At 43.2% G+C, this 18517-nt stretch overlaps 1 protein-coding gene across 1 annotated transcript in view; it reads right to left on the bottom strand.

Annotated features, from left to right (window-relative positions):
• The window catches only part of Micu1 (mitochondrial calcium uptake 1), a 145745-nt gene that overhangs the window by 58082 nt on the left and 69146 nt on the right, over positions 1–18517 (bottom strand). The window contains exons 7-8 of the mRNA XM_051186738.1: positions 3986–4068; positions 3009–3206 (exon numbers count right to left, since the gene is read on the bottom strand). Coding sequence (XP_051042695.1) covers positions 3009–3206; positions 3986–4068 — 281 coding nt within the window. The remainder of the gene's footprint in view (positions 1–3008; positions 3207–3985; positions 4069–18517) is intronic.

The following is an 18517-nucleotide window of genomic DNA, read 5'->3' as shown; positions in this document are numbered from 1 at the left end:
AGAGCGTGAGAACAAGTATCACAGATAGGATTTCCATCATGTCTATATATAGGATGCATGTATAAAATCGCTCATCTTTTCTGTATTTGTTTTGTTTTTCAAGACAGTTTCTCTGTGTAGACCTGGCTGTCCTGGAACTCACTCTGTAGACCAGGCTGGCCTAAAACTCAGAGATCTGCCTGCCTCTGTCTCCTGAGTGTTGGGATTAAAGGCCTGTGTCTCTACCACCTGGTTTTTCTGTATGTTTTTATCCCATTGCTGACATATTATATTGGTGGGCTTTCAGTTCTATCAAGTCCCAGGATGAAAGTCTGGAGTCCTGTGCTTGGTCTCTTTAGACTCCCACTTGTGTTTCTTGGAATGTTCAGCTAAATTGTGGTTCAGGGGCCACCAGCTCTGCCCTTTGGGTTGACTATGTATTGTTCTTTCAAGTTTGTATAAAGTACCACCATACTTTGAGCTTTATCCTGTAACTGCATTTTATGCTGTTGTATTCTGTGTTAAATTAAATTATAAAGTTAAGAAATCAAGCTATTTACATTTCCAGATGTTATGATGTTTGTCAAGACCAGTCTGGTGTGCATTCCAGGGATTTAGATATAGGATATAAAGTCTAGAACATAAAAAGTCTTACATATATTTCTTGGACAGGGTCTACTACTTTCTTCTATTTGAGGAATAGATAGAAATATTCCAGTTAGAAAACAAATTCCATGAAGGCACAGCATGATGAATATATGTATATACATAATATATACACATAAACTATATATAGTTATAGCATCTCTAGTATATATATTAGACAAAAATACACAGTTCAATGTAAAATTCTATCCTAAGATATCTCATTACACACATGCAAATATTACAAAATCCAAAAAGAGAGTAAATTAAAAGTGCAAAACACCATTGTTGCCAAACATTTGGATAATGGATGTTCAAACTATGCTAACATGAGCATTTACATAAAGTTGAGTCCTAAGGCTTAAATGACTAGTTTGCTCCATTCTGAGATGGTCCAATTTTAAATTCCATTATCTGAAAGTTTACTGTGGTAAGGTGAGTGGCAAAAACCAGAGCACTGAGGTTTTTTGTTTTTTGTTTTTGACAGTCCTATATGTACAGCAAAAGAAAGCAAAATGTTGCTGAGCATGGTGGCCCACTCCTTCAGTGCCAGCACTGGGGAGGCAGAGGCAGGAGGATCTCTGTGATTGAGGCCAGCTTGGTCTACAGAGTGAGTTCCACACCAGTCAAATTTTATGGTAAGACCTTGTCTCAAAAATGAATACATAAAACAAAATGGCACCTAATTAGAATATTATGGGTTAGAGAAATGGCTCAGAACATAAAGGCTCTTGCCACTAAGTCTGATGACCTGAGTTAGAACCCTGGGGTACACATGGTGTTTTGAAAGAAAATCATCAACTCCTATATGCTGTCCTCTGGTTTTCACCCCCACAAATAAAAATAAATAGATATAAAAATTTAAAAACTGAGGTACCATGATGGATATTCTGGTTAATTAGAGCTGAGTATGTAATTGTTTTGCTTCAACTATTGTTAAGATCCTTTCAGTGATTTATTAGACTGATGTGTTCTTCTGCATGTAGTGCAGAAGAATCTTTGAAATCTAACACTTGGCCACTTCTCCTAATGCTTTCTCAGCCTTGTGCATTCTTTGGCAGTGCAAGGGGGTTAGAGTGGGTTAGAACAGTGCTCTATGGACCTGTAACTAACATAGGTACAAGGTATGTTAAGTCATTGCAGGCCTCCATAAGAAGTCCTAGGTAAATACAGAAATCTATTCCAGGGCCTCATATGTCCCAGGATGACCTTTCTATGTAGCTGAAGATGCCTTGAATTTCTGGTCCTCCTGTCTCTACCTCCTGAGGGCTAGAATTACAGGTGGTCCTTACTAAGGCCAGCTTTGTGTTTTTGAGGTAGCATTTCACAATGTAGCCCAAGCAAGTCTGGAACTCATTAGGTAACCTGGGCTGGCCTCACACTCATGGCAATCTTTCTGCCTCAGTTTCCTAAGTGCTAGGATTATAGGTGTGCATCATAGCCACCTATTCATTAGATCACTTAAACATTAACACAATAGCAAATTTTAAAGCTAGAGCTAACATTTCATTCATCTTTTTTTTTTCTCCTAGATCCTAACTTTGTTAGATAACTGGAATTAGCCTGTGATTTTTCCAAACTGTCATAACTGAGTCAGGTGGGGATGGGAAATCAGAGTTCAGAGAAGAAACAGGGTTTACAATGAAGCAGTACCATTCTTTCCATGTGCTTTTAATGACATTATTTAATGTTTCAAATAATATTAAAGTAGGGCTTATGTTGAGAAAAAGAGGCTGTAAAGGAATTTTAAAAAAAAATCTCTAAAAATCAGGGTTTTTTTTTTTTTTTTTTTAAACCACTAGACAAAAGCATATATATAGAATACTCTAAATAGAACCAATAGGTCCAAACCTTAAACCCACTTGGGCAAGACTGACACGCTCTTATGGTGAGGTGTTTGGGACCTGAACAGCATGACTGACTACATTTTGATGAGAAAACTAGCTTGTAAATCTCCAAACACAGTGAGACGCTTCTGTACCTCTGAGCACAGCAGTCTTCATTCTGAGTCTGTGTTTCCAGTTTTTACTGCCTCTGCAAACGTTCATAGAAAGGGCTATTTATCATCCCCTCTCCTTTATATTCTGCGCCTTCTAGGCAACAAGCATAAAACTTGGAAACATGTTGAAGGGTAGGACTGCTCTGACTCCCAAATTTCTTCTTAAATGGGGAATCCAATGACAACTAATCTTTTCATTTTTGCAGATTTTGCAATCCCGCAGATTATGTCATTTCCTATATGATCCTGATTCACAGATCATACCTTAAGGCTTAGACCCGACAGTTTTCAGTTTTCAGAGAGAGACTGCAAGAAAGCCATTAGCACAGGCCTGACTCTGAGGCTCTGTGAACATGGAAGACCATCTAGTCTGGGCAACACCCACCTCCAGCTTCAGCACATCATGCTGAAGTTTACGTTGAAATTCCAGGAAGTTTTTGATGGTGAGTTTCCCTTTGAGATCAGCTCCAAAAAAGTAGGTTGTGAGGGCTGAGCATAAGCCAGACTTGAGGGTGTTCCCAGTAGTGGGACGGTCTCTGTGGCGCATGCCCATGCTGGTTTGGGAGCGAATGATGCTTTGAACCTACAACAGAATCATATCACCACTCTGAGACTCACGTGACAGTGAAACAAGAAAGGTCACAACTGCATGACACAACAATCTTAGGAGCCGCGTCCTATTATTCTCATTCACAGATGAAGAGACTGAGGTACACACCCAGTTGAGTAGTGGCAGCAAGGAGGAGAACAAGGATTTTGACTCAGGAAGCCTGGCACTTTCATGACTGGAAGCCTCCTAGAGAACATGTCTTCAGAAAAAGAGGATCTGTTTTAGGGTGGGGTGGGGTACAGACCTCTCATACAAGCGGGGCATCCTCACAATAACATACTGTCTCAGTATGTTTCAACATCCCACACTTCTCAATCTACTCTCTAGATGGGCTCTCTAAAAATTCTTTTGTTTTAAATTATTTTACATGTGTGGGTGTTGGGCTGCATACATGCTGGTGTACCACATGCGTGACTGGTACCCAGGGAGGCCAGAAGAGGACCTTGGGATCCTTAAGGAGCAGAGTTACAGACAGTGATGAGCCACCATGTGGGTGCTGGGAATCCAGTGTTCTTAACCACTGAGCCATCTCTTCAGCCCTATCTGCAGATTGTTGACAACTAAATATTTTAGTATGACTGATGATATAAGTTGGTATACAAGAAGAAAATGCAGGGAACTTGTTCAATCTTTGAGAAGGGTTTGTTTTGAGCAAGAGTGAGCTTTCTTAGTTAAGAATGTCACCTGGGCCCACACTGACTGCTCATCCCCACTGGCTAAGCATACTAAATAAGGACGTCAGCACCACTTGCCTGCTCAAACTCCTCCATGTCTACTTCTCCATCTCCATTCAAGTCAAACATCTTGAAAGCAATTTCAAAATTTCTCTGAGGAGCTGCAAGGAGAAAAGGAGATAATACATTAGTCAAAACATAAATCACTTGGGAAAAATGGCTAAACACTGAAATGATACCTCAACGATAGAGATCAAGGGTTCACTCCTTGAAACTCCAAGAGGATTTTATAGCCAATAAAGACAGCAGTTGTCTGTTTTTGTATTTCAACCCTCTTTATGTTTTTTTATTTTTAAATGATCATTTTATTATGTATGGGTGTTTTGCGTGCATGTATGTCTGTATACAATATGTGTATAGTGCCGGTGGAGTTAATAGCCAGTTGTAAGCAGCCATGTGGGTGCTGGGAATCAAACCTGGGTCCTCTTCCAGAGCAGCCAGTGATCTTAACCACTGAGCCATCCCTCCTGCCCCTAAGCCCTTTCTTATATATTTCAGCTTTGCCTTTTAAAATATCACACCATCAGCTTTCCCACTTTTTGGTTGCTACTGGTTATACATGCTGAGCCTGCACACCATGTTGTTTTGAATACACTACAATTTACTGAGTGGAGAAAGCCTGTCTACGATGAGACATACTGCTGCAATGCAGGAATGTCAGCTTAGACCTTTGCCCTTGCCTTTAAACAAGCCAGCTTTCCACTCTCAGAGAGTCTGTACTGCTCTATGCAGGTCACTTTGCTGTGAGGGTTTCAAGCTCTTCCTGTCTATGCATTTACTTATTATCGCCACTCTCTGGTAGGGCAGAAAGGCATTCTGGATGACATTCAGCCCCGACTCCAACATGACAGCTGCACACACAAGTAACTAAGTGGCGCATCCTTAAATGTTACAGCTTTAAAGAAAAAAAAAAAAAAAAAAAGACAAAAATACACAAAGCTTGAAATACTCATTCCCTTAAATGAATGGCCAAAGCTCCTCCATCAGTCTTCAGTGTTCCAGAAGCAATCAAAACACAATTAATGCACTTCATGTGTCATAACAAAACATAAATTAATGGCAGTCTTCCTTCATGCTATTAAGTGTTTTGATAAAGAAAACCAACATATTTACTTCCTTCCTTCCTTTTGTGCTCCCCCCAACCTACAGAGCTTTAGAGACTAAACCAAATTAAGTGTTTTGTCCTAGTACCACCAAAGAAGTTTTACCACCATAAAATGTAAAGACTAAGAAGCATGAATAATGACTTGTACAATACACATACCCCACTGTGAGTCTGTTAATAGCAGTACTTCCTGGGTGACCCCAGCTGGCTAGAAAGTTCCTGGCTTCCGTTGCCATGGGGAATCCTGGGCCTCTCAGCTTGTTTGTTTTACTTGATGTTGGCACCCAAGAGATTTGTTCCTTTTCTGTTTTTTGGTCCTCTTACCTCAGCCTCCCCATTTCACCGCCATCTCTGGTCCACACCTACTCTTCTTTATGTTGCAACTACAACTGCTGGGAAGGACACCACTTAAAGAATTTGATTTTTATATGTTTATTGGCACTTTTCTTTTCTTTTCTTTTTCTTTTTGAGACAGGGTTTCTTTGTGTAGTCCTGTCTGTAACCAGGCTGGCCTTGAGCTCACAGTGATCCACTTGCCTCTGCCTCCTCAGTGCTGGGACTAAAGGCGTGCACCACCAACACCCAGCTCTAATCCTGGCTAGCCTGAAACTCAGTATGTAGACCAGGACGGCCTCAAACTGCCTCTTCTGGGATTGAAGGTAGAACTACCCCGCCCAGCTTGAGTCAAGCCTTAAAATGGATAATTTCATCTATTTATTTGTGGATTTTGTACCTACAACCTCACAGGTTTAAAGAACAAAGTAAAATAGAGGGTACAGGAGCGATGGTTCAGTGGTTAAGAGACTAGCTGCTCTAGTAGTGGACCTCAGTTTCCTGTACCCACGTGACAGATCCTAACGGTAAGTCCAGTTCCAGGATCTGAATTCCTCTTCTAGTCTCTGCCAGCACCAGGCATGTACATGGTGTGTGGACATACAGGCAAAACACATATAACATGAAATTTAAAAAAAAAAAACAGACAACAACAACAAAACAGCTAAAGGACAGTTGACCCAGAATGACAAAGTCAATACTGACAGGTTCCAGGAGGTGTTTGAAACCAGTCTTTGGCCACTTTAATCTGATTCGTGAACTGGAACCTCTTCTTTGTCACTGGGTCAACCTCTCAGCTCTTCTGGACTTTCCCTCACAATGCAGACTCTAACTTCTGTCTTGAGGACACCCAGCTCTGAAGAGGCCAGGCAGTAATTAAGTAACACATGCTATGCTTTGGAAGTAATTATGTCAAGGGCTGAAAGATGGGTGTTGATGTGAGGACACTGCTGAGAACTGTATCAAACAGTACTGGAACCTGAAAAGCGTGTTAGGGTCACCATTCAAAAACCAGGTCACTCATAGTAAGAATTACATTTTATATCGAAACTCAGGTTGCATGTCTATAAAAATACATGTAAGTTTCCGGAAATGCTTTGGAAAATACTATTCTAGGGTACTGGAAATGTAGTTCTGTGGCTGAAAGGCTGACCTAGCCTACCAGAGGCCCTGAGTTCAATCCCCAAAACCATCGAAAACAGGGTGGGGTTCCAGTGTGGAAAAGATCATACTCTGAACTCCATGGGCAGTTGAGCTGTGAAAAGAATAAAAGCTTGGTAGACATTAAAAAAAAAAAAAAAAAACCAGGTCACTCGAGCTGACAGTGACATTCTCCAGAGCATCCTGTACCTTCTGTCCATTCCAGGGCATGTGGCTTTCCACCATGCTGGATACACATTTGTAGTAAACAGTAAGCCATGACCATCTTTCTTCTTGCCTTTCATAACGATCTCCAAGACTCTGTGTGAGCCCATGCACACATGTGAACACACATGTATGCGTATGTATGATGAGCACATGACAAAGGACTGGAAAAGTTAAAGTACCAACTAAATACCATCCAGAGTTGTGGCTTGTCAGTCACCAGAGGCTTCCTGCAGAGCATCTACTTACAGTGTTCTGTCACCTGGAGTCCAGTAGATTAGAGTTGAGTATCTGGGACATAGGCACAACCTGAACTTCCTCTTAGCCCCAGCAAGAAGGGGTGCTGGATGCTACTTGTACAGTTCTAGATACTTCCTTTCTTTTACCTATATATCTTACATTATTTTCTTCCCCAAATTTTGCTTTGGTTAATCTTACAAGATTCTCAGAATCCGAGCAGGCCACATGTGGCTACCCATGCAGTCAATCCCAGGAGCAAAGTTTGGATGTGTTTGGGTCACACACATTATTTATTCTCTTTAAAAGCATTTTGTTTTTTTATCAGTATTAGGTGGTGGGGCCAACAGTGAGTCTCCTTTGGCACCGACACAAAATGATAAAGCTGGATAGATATTTTTATTATAAATGTAGTCACTTTCCTGCTTGAAATATAATAAACTTATAACATGTTGAGTTAAAACAAAAAAAAAAAAAAAAAAAAAAAACACAATAATAAGAACAACAAACACACCCCAAAGGAATAAACTGAAGCTCAAAGCAGTTAAATGTCTAGGTGACAACCCCAAAGCTGGCATGGGGTGGACCTGGAATTGGACCTACAGTGGCTCTTGTAAATGCTGAAGATGTGAACTGAGGTGGCTGTAGCATCAACAAAGAGCAGCTAATGAATCTGAAATGCCTCAAGAAGGCAGAAATTCTAGAACATACTGATTAGTTAGCTGTGATGGGTTGAACACAAAAATTGCTGCCCTTGGGATCTGCCTTGGGTTCCACAGCACATTCTGATGGAGATTTTGAGGAGAGAGAGGACTGTAGGCTACAGGAGAAAAGTCTGTAGTTTACAGGAGAGTGGGCTGTAGGTTACAGGAGAGAGAGGACTGTAGGTTATAGGAGAGAGACGACTGTAGGTAACAGGAGAGAGGAATGTAGGTTACAGGAGAGAGGACTGTAGGTTACAGGAGAGAGGACTGTAGGTTACAGGAGAGTGGGCTGTAGGTTATAGGAGAGGACTGTAGGTTACAGGAGAGAGAGGACTGTAAGGTTACAGGAGAGAGGACTGTAGGTTACAGGAGAGAGGACTGTAGGTTACAGGAGAGAGGACTGTAGGTTATAGGAGAGAGGACTGTAGGTTACAGGAGAGGACTGTAAGGTTACAGGAGAGAGGACTGTAGGTTACAGGAGAGAGGACTGTAGGTTACAGGAGAGAGGACTGCAGGTTATAGGCGAGAGAGGACTGTAGGTTACAGGAGAGAGGACTGTAGGTTACAGGAGAGTGGGCTGTAGGTTATAGGAGAGAGAACTGTAGGTTACAGGAGAGAGAGGACTGTAGGTTACAGGAGAGAGGACTGTAGGTTATAGGAGAGAGGACTGTAGGTTACAGGAGAGAGAGGACTGTAGGTTACAGGAGAGAGAGGACTGTAGGTTACAGGAGAGAGAGGACTGTAGGTTACAGGAGAGAGGACTGTAGGTTACAGGAGAGTGGGCTGTAGGTTATAGGAGAGGACTGTAGGTTACAGGAGAGAGAGGACTGTAAGGTTACAGGAGAGAGGACTGTAGGTTACAGGAGAGAGGACTGTAGGTTATAGGAGAGAGGACTGTAGGTTACAGGAGAGAGGACTGTAGGTTACAGGAGAGTGGGCTGTAGGTTATAGGAGAGGACTGTAGGTTACAGGAGAGAGAGGACTGTAAGGTTACAGGAGAGAGGACTGTAGGTTACAGGAGAGAGGACTGTAGGTTATAGGAGAGAGAGGACTGTAGGTTACAGGAGAGAGAGGACTGTAGGTTACAGGAGAGTGGGCTGTAGGTTATAGGAGAGGACTGTAGGTTACAGGAGAGAGAGGACTGTAAGGTTACAGGAGAGAGGACTGTAGGTTACAGGAGAGAGGACTGTAGGTTATAGGAGAGAGGACTGTAGGTTACAGGAGAGAGAGGACTGTAGGTTACAGGAGAGAGAGGACTGTAGGTTACAGGAGAGTGGGCTGTAGGTTATAGGAGAGGACTGTAGGTTACAGGAGAGAGAGGACTGTAAGGTTACAGGAGAGAGGACTGTAGGTTACAGGAGAGAGGACTGTAGGTTATAGGAGAGAGGACTGTAGGTTACAGGAGAGAGGACTGTAGGTTACAGGAGAGTGGGCTGTAGGTTATAGGAGAGGACTGTAGGTTACAGGAGAGAGAGGACTGTAAGGTTACAGGAGAGAGGACTGTAGGTTACAGGAGAGAGGACTGTAGGTTATAGGAGAGAGAGGACTGTAGGTTACAGGAGAGAGAGGACTGTAGGTTACAGGAGAGTGGGCTGTAGGTTATAGGAGAGGACTGTAGGTTACAGGAGAGAGAGGACTGTAAGGTTACAGGAGAGAGGACTGTAGGTTACAGGAGAGAGGACTGTAGGTTATAGGAGAGAGGACTGTAGGTTACAGGAGAGAGAGGACTGTAGGTTACAGGAGAGAGAGGACTGTAGGTTACAGGAGAGAGGACTGTAGGTTACAGGAGAGAGGACTGTAGGTTACAGGAGAGAGAGGACTGTAGGTTACAGGAGAGAGGACTGTAGGTTACAGGAGAGAGAGGACTGTAGGTTACAGGAGAGAGGACTGTAGGTTACAGGAGAGAGAGGACTGTAGGTTACAGGAGAGAGGACTGTAGGTTACAGGAGAGTGGGCTGTAGGTTACAGGAGAGAGGACTGTAGGTTACAGGAGAGAGAGGACTGTAAGGTTACAGGAGAGAGGACTGTAGGTTACAGGCGAGAGGACTGTAGGTTACAGGAGAGAGAGGACTGTAGGTTACAGGAGAGAGGACTGTAGGTTTCAGGAGAGAGGACTACAGGTTACAGGAGAGAGGACTGTAGGTTACAGGAGAGAGAGGACTGTAGGTTACAGGAGAGAGAGGACTGTAGGTTACAGGAGAGAGGACTGTAGGTTACAGGAGAGAGGACTGTAGGTTACAGGAGAGAGGACTGTAGGTTACAGGAGAGAGAGGACTGTAGGTTACAGGAGAGAGAGGACTGTAGGTTACAGGAGAGAGGACTGTAGGTTTCAGGAGAGAGGACTACAGGTTACAGGAGAGAGGACTATAGGTTTCAGGAGAGAGGACTGAAGGTTACAGGAGAGTGGGCTGTAGGTTATAGGAGAGGACTGTAGGTTATAGGAGAGAGAGGACTATAGGTTACAGGAGAGAGGACTGCAGGTTATAGGCGAGAGAGGACTGTAGGTTACAGGAGAGAGAGGACTGTAGGTTATAGGAGAGAGGACTGTAGGTTACAGGAGAGAGAGGACTGTAGGTTACAGGAGAGAGAGAGGACTGTAGGTTACAGGAGAGTGGGCTGTAGGTTATAGGAGAGAGAGGACTATAGGTTACAGGAGAGAGAGGACTGTAGGTTACAGGAGAGAGGACTGTAGGTTATAGGAGAGAGGACTGTAGGTTATAGGAGAGAGAGGACTGTAGGTTACAGGAGAGAGGACTGTAGGTTATAGGAGAGAGAGGACTGTAGGTTATAGGAGAGTGGGCTGTAGGTTATAGGAGAGGACTATAGGTTACAGGAGAGAGAGGACTGTAGGTTACAGGAGAGAGAGGACTGTAGGTTACAGGAGAGAGAGGACTGTAGGTTTCAGGAGAGAGGACTATAGGTTACAGGAGAGAGGACTGTAGGTTTCAGGAGAGAGGACTGAAGGTTACAGGAGAGTGGGCTGTAGGTTATAGGAGAGGACTATAGGTTACAGGAGAGAGAGGACTGTAGGTTACAGGAGAGAGGACTGTAGGTTATAGGAGAGAGAGGACTGTAGGTTACAGGAGAGTGGGCTGTAGGTTATAGGAGAGGACTATAGGTTACAGGAGAGAGAGGACTGTAGGTTACAGGAGAGAGAGGACTGTAGGTTATAGGAGAGAGGACTGTAGGTTATAGGAGAGAGGACTGTAGGTTACAGGAGGACTGTAGGTTATAGGAGAGAGAGGACTGTAGGTTACAGGAGAGAGGACTGTAGGTTACAGGAGAGAGGACTGTAGGTTACAGGAGAGGACTGTAGGTTATAGGAGAGAGAGGACTGTAGGTTACAGGAGAGAGGACTGTAGGTTACAGGAGAGAGGACTGTAGGTTACAGGAGAGAGGACTGTAGGTTACAGGAGAGTGGGCTGTAGGTTATAGGAGAGGACTATAGGTTACAGGAGAGGACTGTAGGTTACAGGAGAGAGAGGACTGTAGGTTATATGAGAGGACCGTAGGTTACAGGAGAGTGGGCTGTAGGTTATAGGAGAGAGAGGACTGTAGGTTACAGGAGAGTGGGCTGTAGGTTATAGGAGAGGACTATAGGTTACAGGAGAGGACTGTAGGTTACAGGAGAGAGAGGACTGTAGGTTATATGAGAGGACCGTAGGTTACAGGAGAGGACTGTAGGTTATAGGAGAGAGAGGACTGTAGGTTACAGGAGAGAGGACTGTAGGTTACAGGAGAGAGAGGACTGTAGGTTTCAGGAGAGAGGACTGTAGGTTACAGGAGAGTGGGCTGTAGGTTATAGGAGAGGACTATAGGTTACAGGAGAGGACTGTAGGTTACAGGAGAGAGAGGACTGTAGGTTATATGAGAGGACCGTAGGTTACAGGAGAGAGAGGACTGTAGGTTACAGGAGAGGACTGTAGGTTACAGAAGAGAAAGAGGACTGTAGGTTACAGGAGAGGACTGTAGGTTAGAGGATCAGAGCTGGGAGTGGCTGGTGTATCATGTGGTTAGCTGCAAAGGGTCTGAACTGAAGCTGACCCCCAAAGAACTGAGGGTAAAGAGAAGGGTGTGGAAAGGGCAGAGCATGGGAGTTTAAGGAGTAGGGAGATGGGAAAGCAGCAGGAGAGGAGCAACATCACATCAGGGGAAATACAGGCCAATGAGAGAACCTGGCCCGAGCTAGCTCAGTGTTCCCATGCATGCGCCCCATCCATTTCCACTGATTGCACAGGAACATAGAGTGCTTGTAACTTTAGCTTTTATCATGGTCTTCTATTCTTTTTTTCATTACATTTATTTATTTTACTTGGTGTGTGTGTGTGTGTGTGTGTGTGTGTGTGTATGTGTATGTGTGTGTGTAGTTCAGGAGTCAGTTCTTTCCTTCTATTATGTGGGTTCTGAGGATTGACAGCAAACATCTTCACCAGCTGAGTTATCCTGTTAGCCCCATTTTTTTAAAAAAAGTATTTATTTAGAATGTGTGTTTGTGTGCACTTGTGCACGCATGCATGCATTAAAATGCACATATGGACTCAAGGGACAGCTTTGTAGGAGTCAGTTCTCTCCTCCACCATGATGGTCCAGGGATTCAACTCAGGTTATGAGGCTTGGTGGCAAGTTCCCTATATGGTGAGCCATCTTGATGGTCCCCTAGCCTTTTATTCTTACTGTCCTTTTAGTCTCATGAAGGTACGTGTACAATTATTTCAATGACTCTAAATGAGTTGTCTGTCAAATCATAGTTCATATTTCCTCCTATAATTAAGGTTAAATTCATTTTATCAACATGAGAACACTGTATGTACAAGTTCCTCTGTTCTGCTTGGGTCCTCTGAATCAAGCATGGCTTGTCTACAGAGCTACTCCAAAAGCACATGCGAGGACATACCAAGGCTGCACTGCTGTCTCGTAGGCACTGCACAGGTAAGCTGGACAGCACAGTCTTGTCCATTCTCACTTGGGCCTCCCTAGCCCATCAGGGTAGGTCCTCCCATCAGAAATTCCCTCAGTCTGTTCAGTCTTCCACCAACCACATCAAAAGATGTTAGACAAACAAGCCCCAAAGCAGCAAGTCTCCAATATATGCCATTGAGGAATTGTCTGGTGAGCCTCCCTGCTTCCCTTTTAAGTGTAGACTTGACAGTGATTTTAAAATCTAGCTGTTCTGGTCAGCTTCAGGGCTCCTAGGTTTATGGAACTCTTAACCAGCTTCCACAGGAAGCCTTTGGGAGGTACTTTTTTGAACTTGAAGTTACTCACAGAGTGAATGGTGCAGCCTTCCTCTTCCAAAACAGCAGATTTCTGCAGTCTAGCCATATGGTGGAAAGGATGAAAACAGATATGACAATCTTTCGCTGCTTGGCTGTGGAACTGAATCAGGTCCACTCTAGTTACAAATCCATTTTCATAATTGTTTTATACCATAACACTAATGATGACGACAATGACAAGCCTACACTACCCCAGAGCACATTTTAAACATTTTGATTCAGTATAAAAAAAGCATCTTTTGTCTGTATGTACTAAGTCAATCAAACAATCAGATGATAACAATCATAGCCACACCTCTGGGGCCACTTCCACTTATGGCATATTTACATGGCTCTTCCCATAGCATAGTCCGGTGCTGCCTCAGACTGCTGTTTGGTAACTGATAGAAAGATGAACAAAGGACAGGCTGCACTCTAAGCAATCTGATTTTCAATTGATTTGGTTCTCCAATCAAAGAGCTATTGCCTATCTTTTCTGCTTGTAATGGATGCTTAGGATGTGATGAGGAAACTGATGTGAAGGAGCTGAGAATTCTAAGTCATGGAAACCTACGGCCATGAGACTCCCACTCAGTGTCTGCCTTGCTGCTTTATTCCAACAGCTGATCAGACAGCTTCTGATTACTTAAATTGGAAGTTACCACTTTTGAGACTCAAGCTCTGTTCATTGTATCAATTAAATTTCTTATGTAGAGCTCAAATCTACTGTACAGGTCTTATAATCTAAGTCTTATAATCTAACATGGTTTCATTTGCTAGATTTAAAAAACACACTTGCTTCCTCATCTGGCTAAATGCAAAACCATAGGACCATTATCCTGTCTCTACCAGAGTTCTCAGGCTTGCTTCTGGATCTTCAGTATCCCAACAGTCTATAGTGAAACACCTTCAACAGCTACTGCCTCTCAGAAATCAACATTCTAAATACACTGACTTCTGAACTTGACATGTTTTCCAGAACAAGACTGTTTTGTTTTTCTTCTTCAGAATAATGGGCTAGATTATTATATGATGCCCTCGTGTCTTCCTCAGGGCTGTGGGGATGTGGGGAGGGGGAAACTGTGATAGAGACTTGAGGATCTGAGTTTGGTTTCCAGCACACATATCAGGCAGTTCACGAATACCTCTAACCCCAGGGCATCCCACATCATCTCTGGCCTTACATAAATGTGGCATATAAACACACACACACACACACACACACACACACACACACACACTCAATATAAAGAGTTGGTGTAGTGGTACACATTTAGAATCCCAGCCCTTGGGAGGTGGAGGAAAACATCACTATGAGTTCAAGGCCAGAGTTGCAGAACTGACTAGCCAGGGGTATAGAAGTAAAACCTGTTAGGATTAGATTTTCTTTTTGTTCTTCTTTTTTTCTAATGTAAGCTGGCTAGGAACTTGCTGTTACGACAGGCTGGCCTTGAACTTCAGTATCCTCTGGCTCTCTCTACCTTTGGAGTACTGGGATTCCAAACAAGCCACCACTCCTGGCTTTAAAACTAGGTTTTCTGGATGCTTCAGGTATTGGCTGGAGGATGCCTGCAGGAACTCTTTCTGTCCTTTGGAAGCATTCCTTGTCAAGTGGTTCAGCTGTGATTCAGCATTGCCTTGGGATATCCAGGCTTCTGAAGAATACTCTCCTAATATCCTCAGAATCATTTTTAAAAGCAATTAAGCAGCAACAGATGGATTTTCTTTTCATTGACCTTAGCTGGTTTGTTTTAGTCTGATTTTATTTCTGGCAGAGAATGCTTCATAGGTACTCTAAAAACTCATGGGGCTTTTTTTTTCTTTTCCTCAAAAGCAGCCCCATGAGAGAGATCGGGGGTGGTGGTGGGGCCTGGGAGGTGCTCTGTTGGGTGCTGCCTGGCTGCAATGCCTGCAGGGCTTCAAAACTATGTCCCTGAATAACAAACATCCCAGTTTCCTCTATCCAGGATGCCAATCCGGGCCTCTTTCTTCCCTTATTCTGAAGTAAAACAGGAAGAGGACAGGTACCTGGAGGAGTCACCTGATCCTTTCCAAGCCTTGGAAGCAAGGAAATCGAACTTTTAGAGATTTCAACTGGGTTCTGCTAAAGCCTTAGCAACCCATGGTGACTGGGATCTCACTGGGGTGGTTCTTAGTCATCTAACCTGCAGGGCCAATGGCTAAATTACTAATGGTGCTGGGAGGACACCTGGGTTCCAGTGTCACAGCATCTAAGAGTGCCTCATCTCAGTGGCCACCAACCCTCCAAGTGTACCATCGATGAGTATTTAGGACTGGGCTGTCCTAGTGTCACTTAGTAAGGAAGCAGCCTAAGGGAGAGATAGAAAAGTCCATGGAAAGGATGGCCCAAGAGCTTCAGAGGCAAATGGACACAGCAGTTAGTCACATTCTTCCCCAGGAGGTTCCAAGTCTAGGGTTGTCACCTGCAGGGTCATATTCAGGCAAAGGTGGCCAGTGTAAGGAAACTAAGTGATTAGTTGAGCTACCTAGTCCTGGAGGGTAACTTCTGTAATATGCACAGTGATGAGGTCATCTATTATAAAAGTACTGCTGTAAGGGCTAGCACAGTGGTCAGGTCACCTACTATGGATGCACTGTTATAAGGGCCAGTGCAGTGATGAGGTCACCCATGCATTGTTGTAAGGCCCAGTGCAGTGATGAGGCCCCCTACTGTGGATGCCTTACAAGGGCTAGTGCTCAAGCCCTACTTGGAAACTGGGACTGCATCCCACATAGTGATTAACTTGTAATGCAATCTTCCCACAGGTCAGTAAGCTGTCAGATTCTCACAGGACCCACCTTCTACTCATGGACCTCTTTCTCAACCACCAGAGACAAACAAATATAAGGACTAAAGTTCTCTGCCCAGTCAATGCCTTAGACATCTTGTGGGCTCTCCTCTCTGCTCTGCCCTTGGTGCTGAGTTAGGCTCTGCCAAAATGGAGCATCCTTTTCCAGAAATAACTCAGGTTGCTCCTCAATGGCAGTGAGCCAAGCTGTGCCTGGAAGTGGAAAAGGGACTTACAGCTAAAGAGCAAAAGAAACAACTTGTTTCTTGCTTTTTTTTTATGGTCAGATATTCCTTGTTCTTATATGAAAATGCAGTCTTGAGGCAGGGTCCTGCTTTGTATCCCAGACTGGACTCAGAATGGTCTCACACTTGCAATCCTCCTGCCTCAGTCTCCTAGTGCTGAGATTATAGGCATGCTTCATCATACTTGGCTCCACTATTTGAATTGCACAGTATGTTCATCATGCTCAGGAGCCCAGGCAAGTCCTACCAGGATCCAGAATGCCCTGTCTTTTGGGCTTTCAAGACTCCAGGACAAAGGCATTGGAGAGATTATATGAATAGAGGCTGAGAAAAGTAAAGATAGAGACCCGGGCCTGGTCACCACACCAGACACAGCTGGAGCAAGGACATGTGTGGCTCCTGAGAGTCTGGAGAGGCTAGCACATACTTGGAGAGGGCTTTCATTAGCCTTGTCTGCATCCTTGCTTTCTCACTGGCCTTCCCAGCTCAGCTACCCTCACCTCTATTCATAGCACCAATACTGCCCAAGAAGACAGTATCACTAGAGCTGACCTACGTATTTAGAAGGTGAAGTAGCCTCAACAGTATGAAGAGTGGTGGCCTTCAGCAGGTGGCGGATGGCACTGTGACTTGCTGCCTCTGGGAGGAGGAGCTCATGAGCTGCAGACCCACACAGAGGAAAAACCAGTGGCTTGACTCAGGAGTTGCCCTAGCTCCAGCTTGTCTGCTAGGCTTTTCCCTCTGTTCACCCTCTGAGAGCTTTGGGCTCGCAGGCCTGTGTACAAGGATGGAGGAGAGGGTGCACCATGGAGCTTTGATGCCCCCAAGCCTAAGACACAAGTTTGAATTGTGGTACTTTCCAGAACTCATTTCTTCTGTCTGGGCAGTCCTTTGCCATCAAGTGCTTTCTTTTAGAGCAGTGGTTCTCAACCTGTGGGCAATGACTCCTTGGGGAGGGGGGGAGCCCATATCAGATATCCTGCATATCAGACTTTACATTATGATTCATAACAGTAGCAAAATTACAGTTATTAAATAGCTTTTATGGGTGGGGAGTCACCACAACATGAGGTCACAACATTAAGAAGTAGAGAACCACTGCTATAGAATCTTATTCAGTTTAAGTTTAAAAAGAAATGTGCAAATTTCCACTAAAGGCCCTAAGGTAACATGAGGAATTAAATGAACTTTTCTACATTCAAAGCTAGGTCACTCATAGTATAACATGTTATTGAGAAGTCACTGCCACCTTCTCTCCCAGGAAAACAGCCTTGTTGAATACTGTCTGATAACCTCTAAGATACAAGGGAATAAGAAAGAATTAAAGAGTAATAAAAATAAAGCTAAATAAAACATAAACCCATCTAGAGTATAGTTTGTTATAAAAAAAATACTGATATGAAATAAAGCTTAAACTAAAGCTCTTTCTTTGGGTTGTACTAGAATTATAATTAAAAAATGCTTCCCAACTTTTTGGCTATACCACAAGTTTTAGGTTCTTAGCATTTAGTAATTTAATATGCCCAACAAGAGTAAATGAGATTATTTCCTGAATATATTTGTTACGGCCATACAGCTGTGTAATTTTTTTTTATTAACCACACTTAAGGGGAACTAGACCACATAATGTGAAATAGTATCATGTCATTAAATAAAAATCACATTTCTGGGCTGGGAGATGGTTTAGTCAGTAGAATGCCTGCCATGTACATATACACTTCTCCACTTTATATAATTTGAAACAATAACAGAAGATTTTTTTTTTGTTTTTTTTTTGTTTTGAGACGGGGTTTCTCTGTGTAATCCTTGCTGTCCTGGAACTTGCACTGTAGACCAGGCTGGCCAAACTTTTTGTTTCTAACTTTGAGGATATAATAGTTAGAAATTTCCTTGGTGGAGAAACAAGACTAAAAGTCTACCTGAAATACCTAAAGTTCACAACATGTGAAAGCATATACGTTTTCCCAATATATAATCATATAATGGACAAATTTTGACTAATCAATACATTATGAGCATTTTTAGTACTGATTACATCTTCATTATATACATTATATTAAGAATGGTATTGAATCTCATTACACAGATTTACAGTCACTGGTTCAGTCTACTCTTTCATGGGTCAACCATCAAAATCAACCAGCTTGAGTTCTTTTCCAATTTATTTTTTATAACAACATCATTATATATGTAATCATAGATTATAATTTCCATCTAAATTCATGGAAAAAGATTGCTGGGCTAAAGGATAGACACTTTACAAAAGTGCTTGACAAAACTGTCCAGACTGTAACAAGGTAGGCATCAATCAAATGTAAAGGTTAATTCAAGCAGTTAATCTGCTGCACAAATGGATGGGGAACACTAAGGATTTGGTAGTCAGTGAGAACAGCGGTAACAAATTGCCGCTCACAGAGGTAATCGATACTAGGTGGTTTTATGTGTGTGCTGGGGATGTGACACATGGCCAAGTATGCTAGTTCATCTCTACTTCCT

The sequence above is a fragment of the Phodopus roborovskii genome, unplaced genomic scaffold, assembly GCF_943737965.1.
Source record: "Phodopus roborovskii unplaced genomic scaffold, PHOROB, whole genome shotgun sequence".
NCBI classification, from domain to species: Eukaryota; Metazoa; Chordata; class Mammalia; order Rodentia; family Cricetidae; genus Phodopus; species Phodopus roborovskii.
Note: the sequence above shows the minus strand (reverse complement) of the source record. Positions and strands in the feature narration are given on the sequence as shown.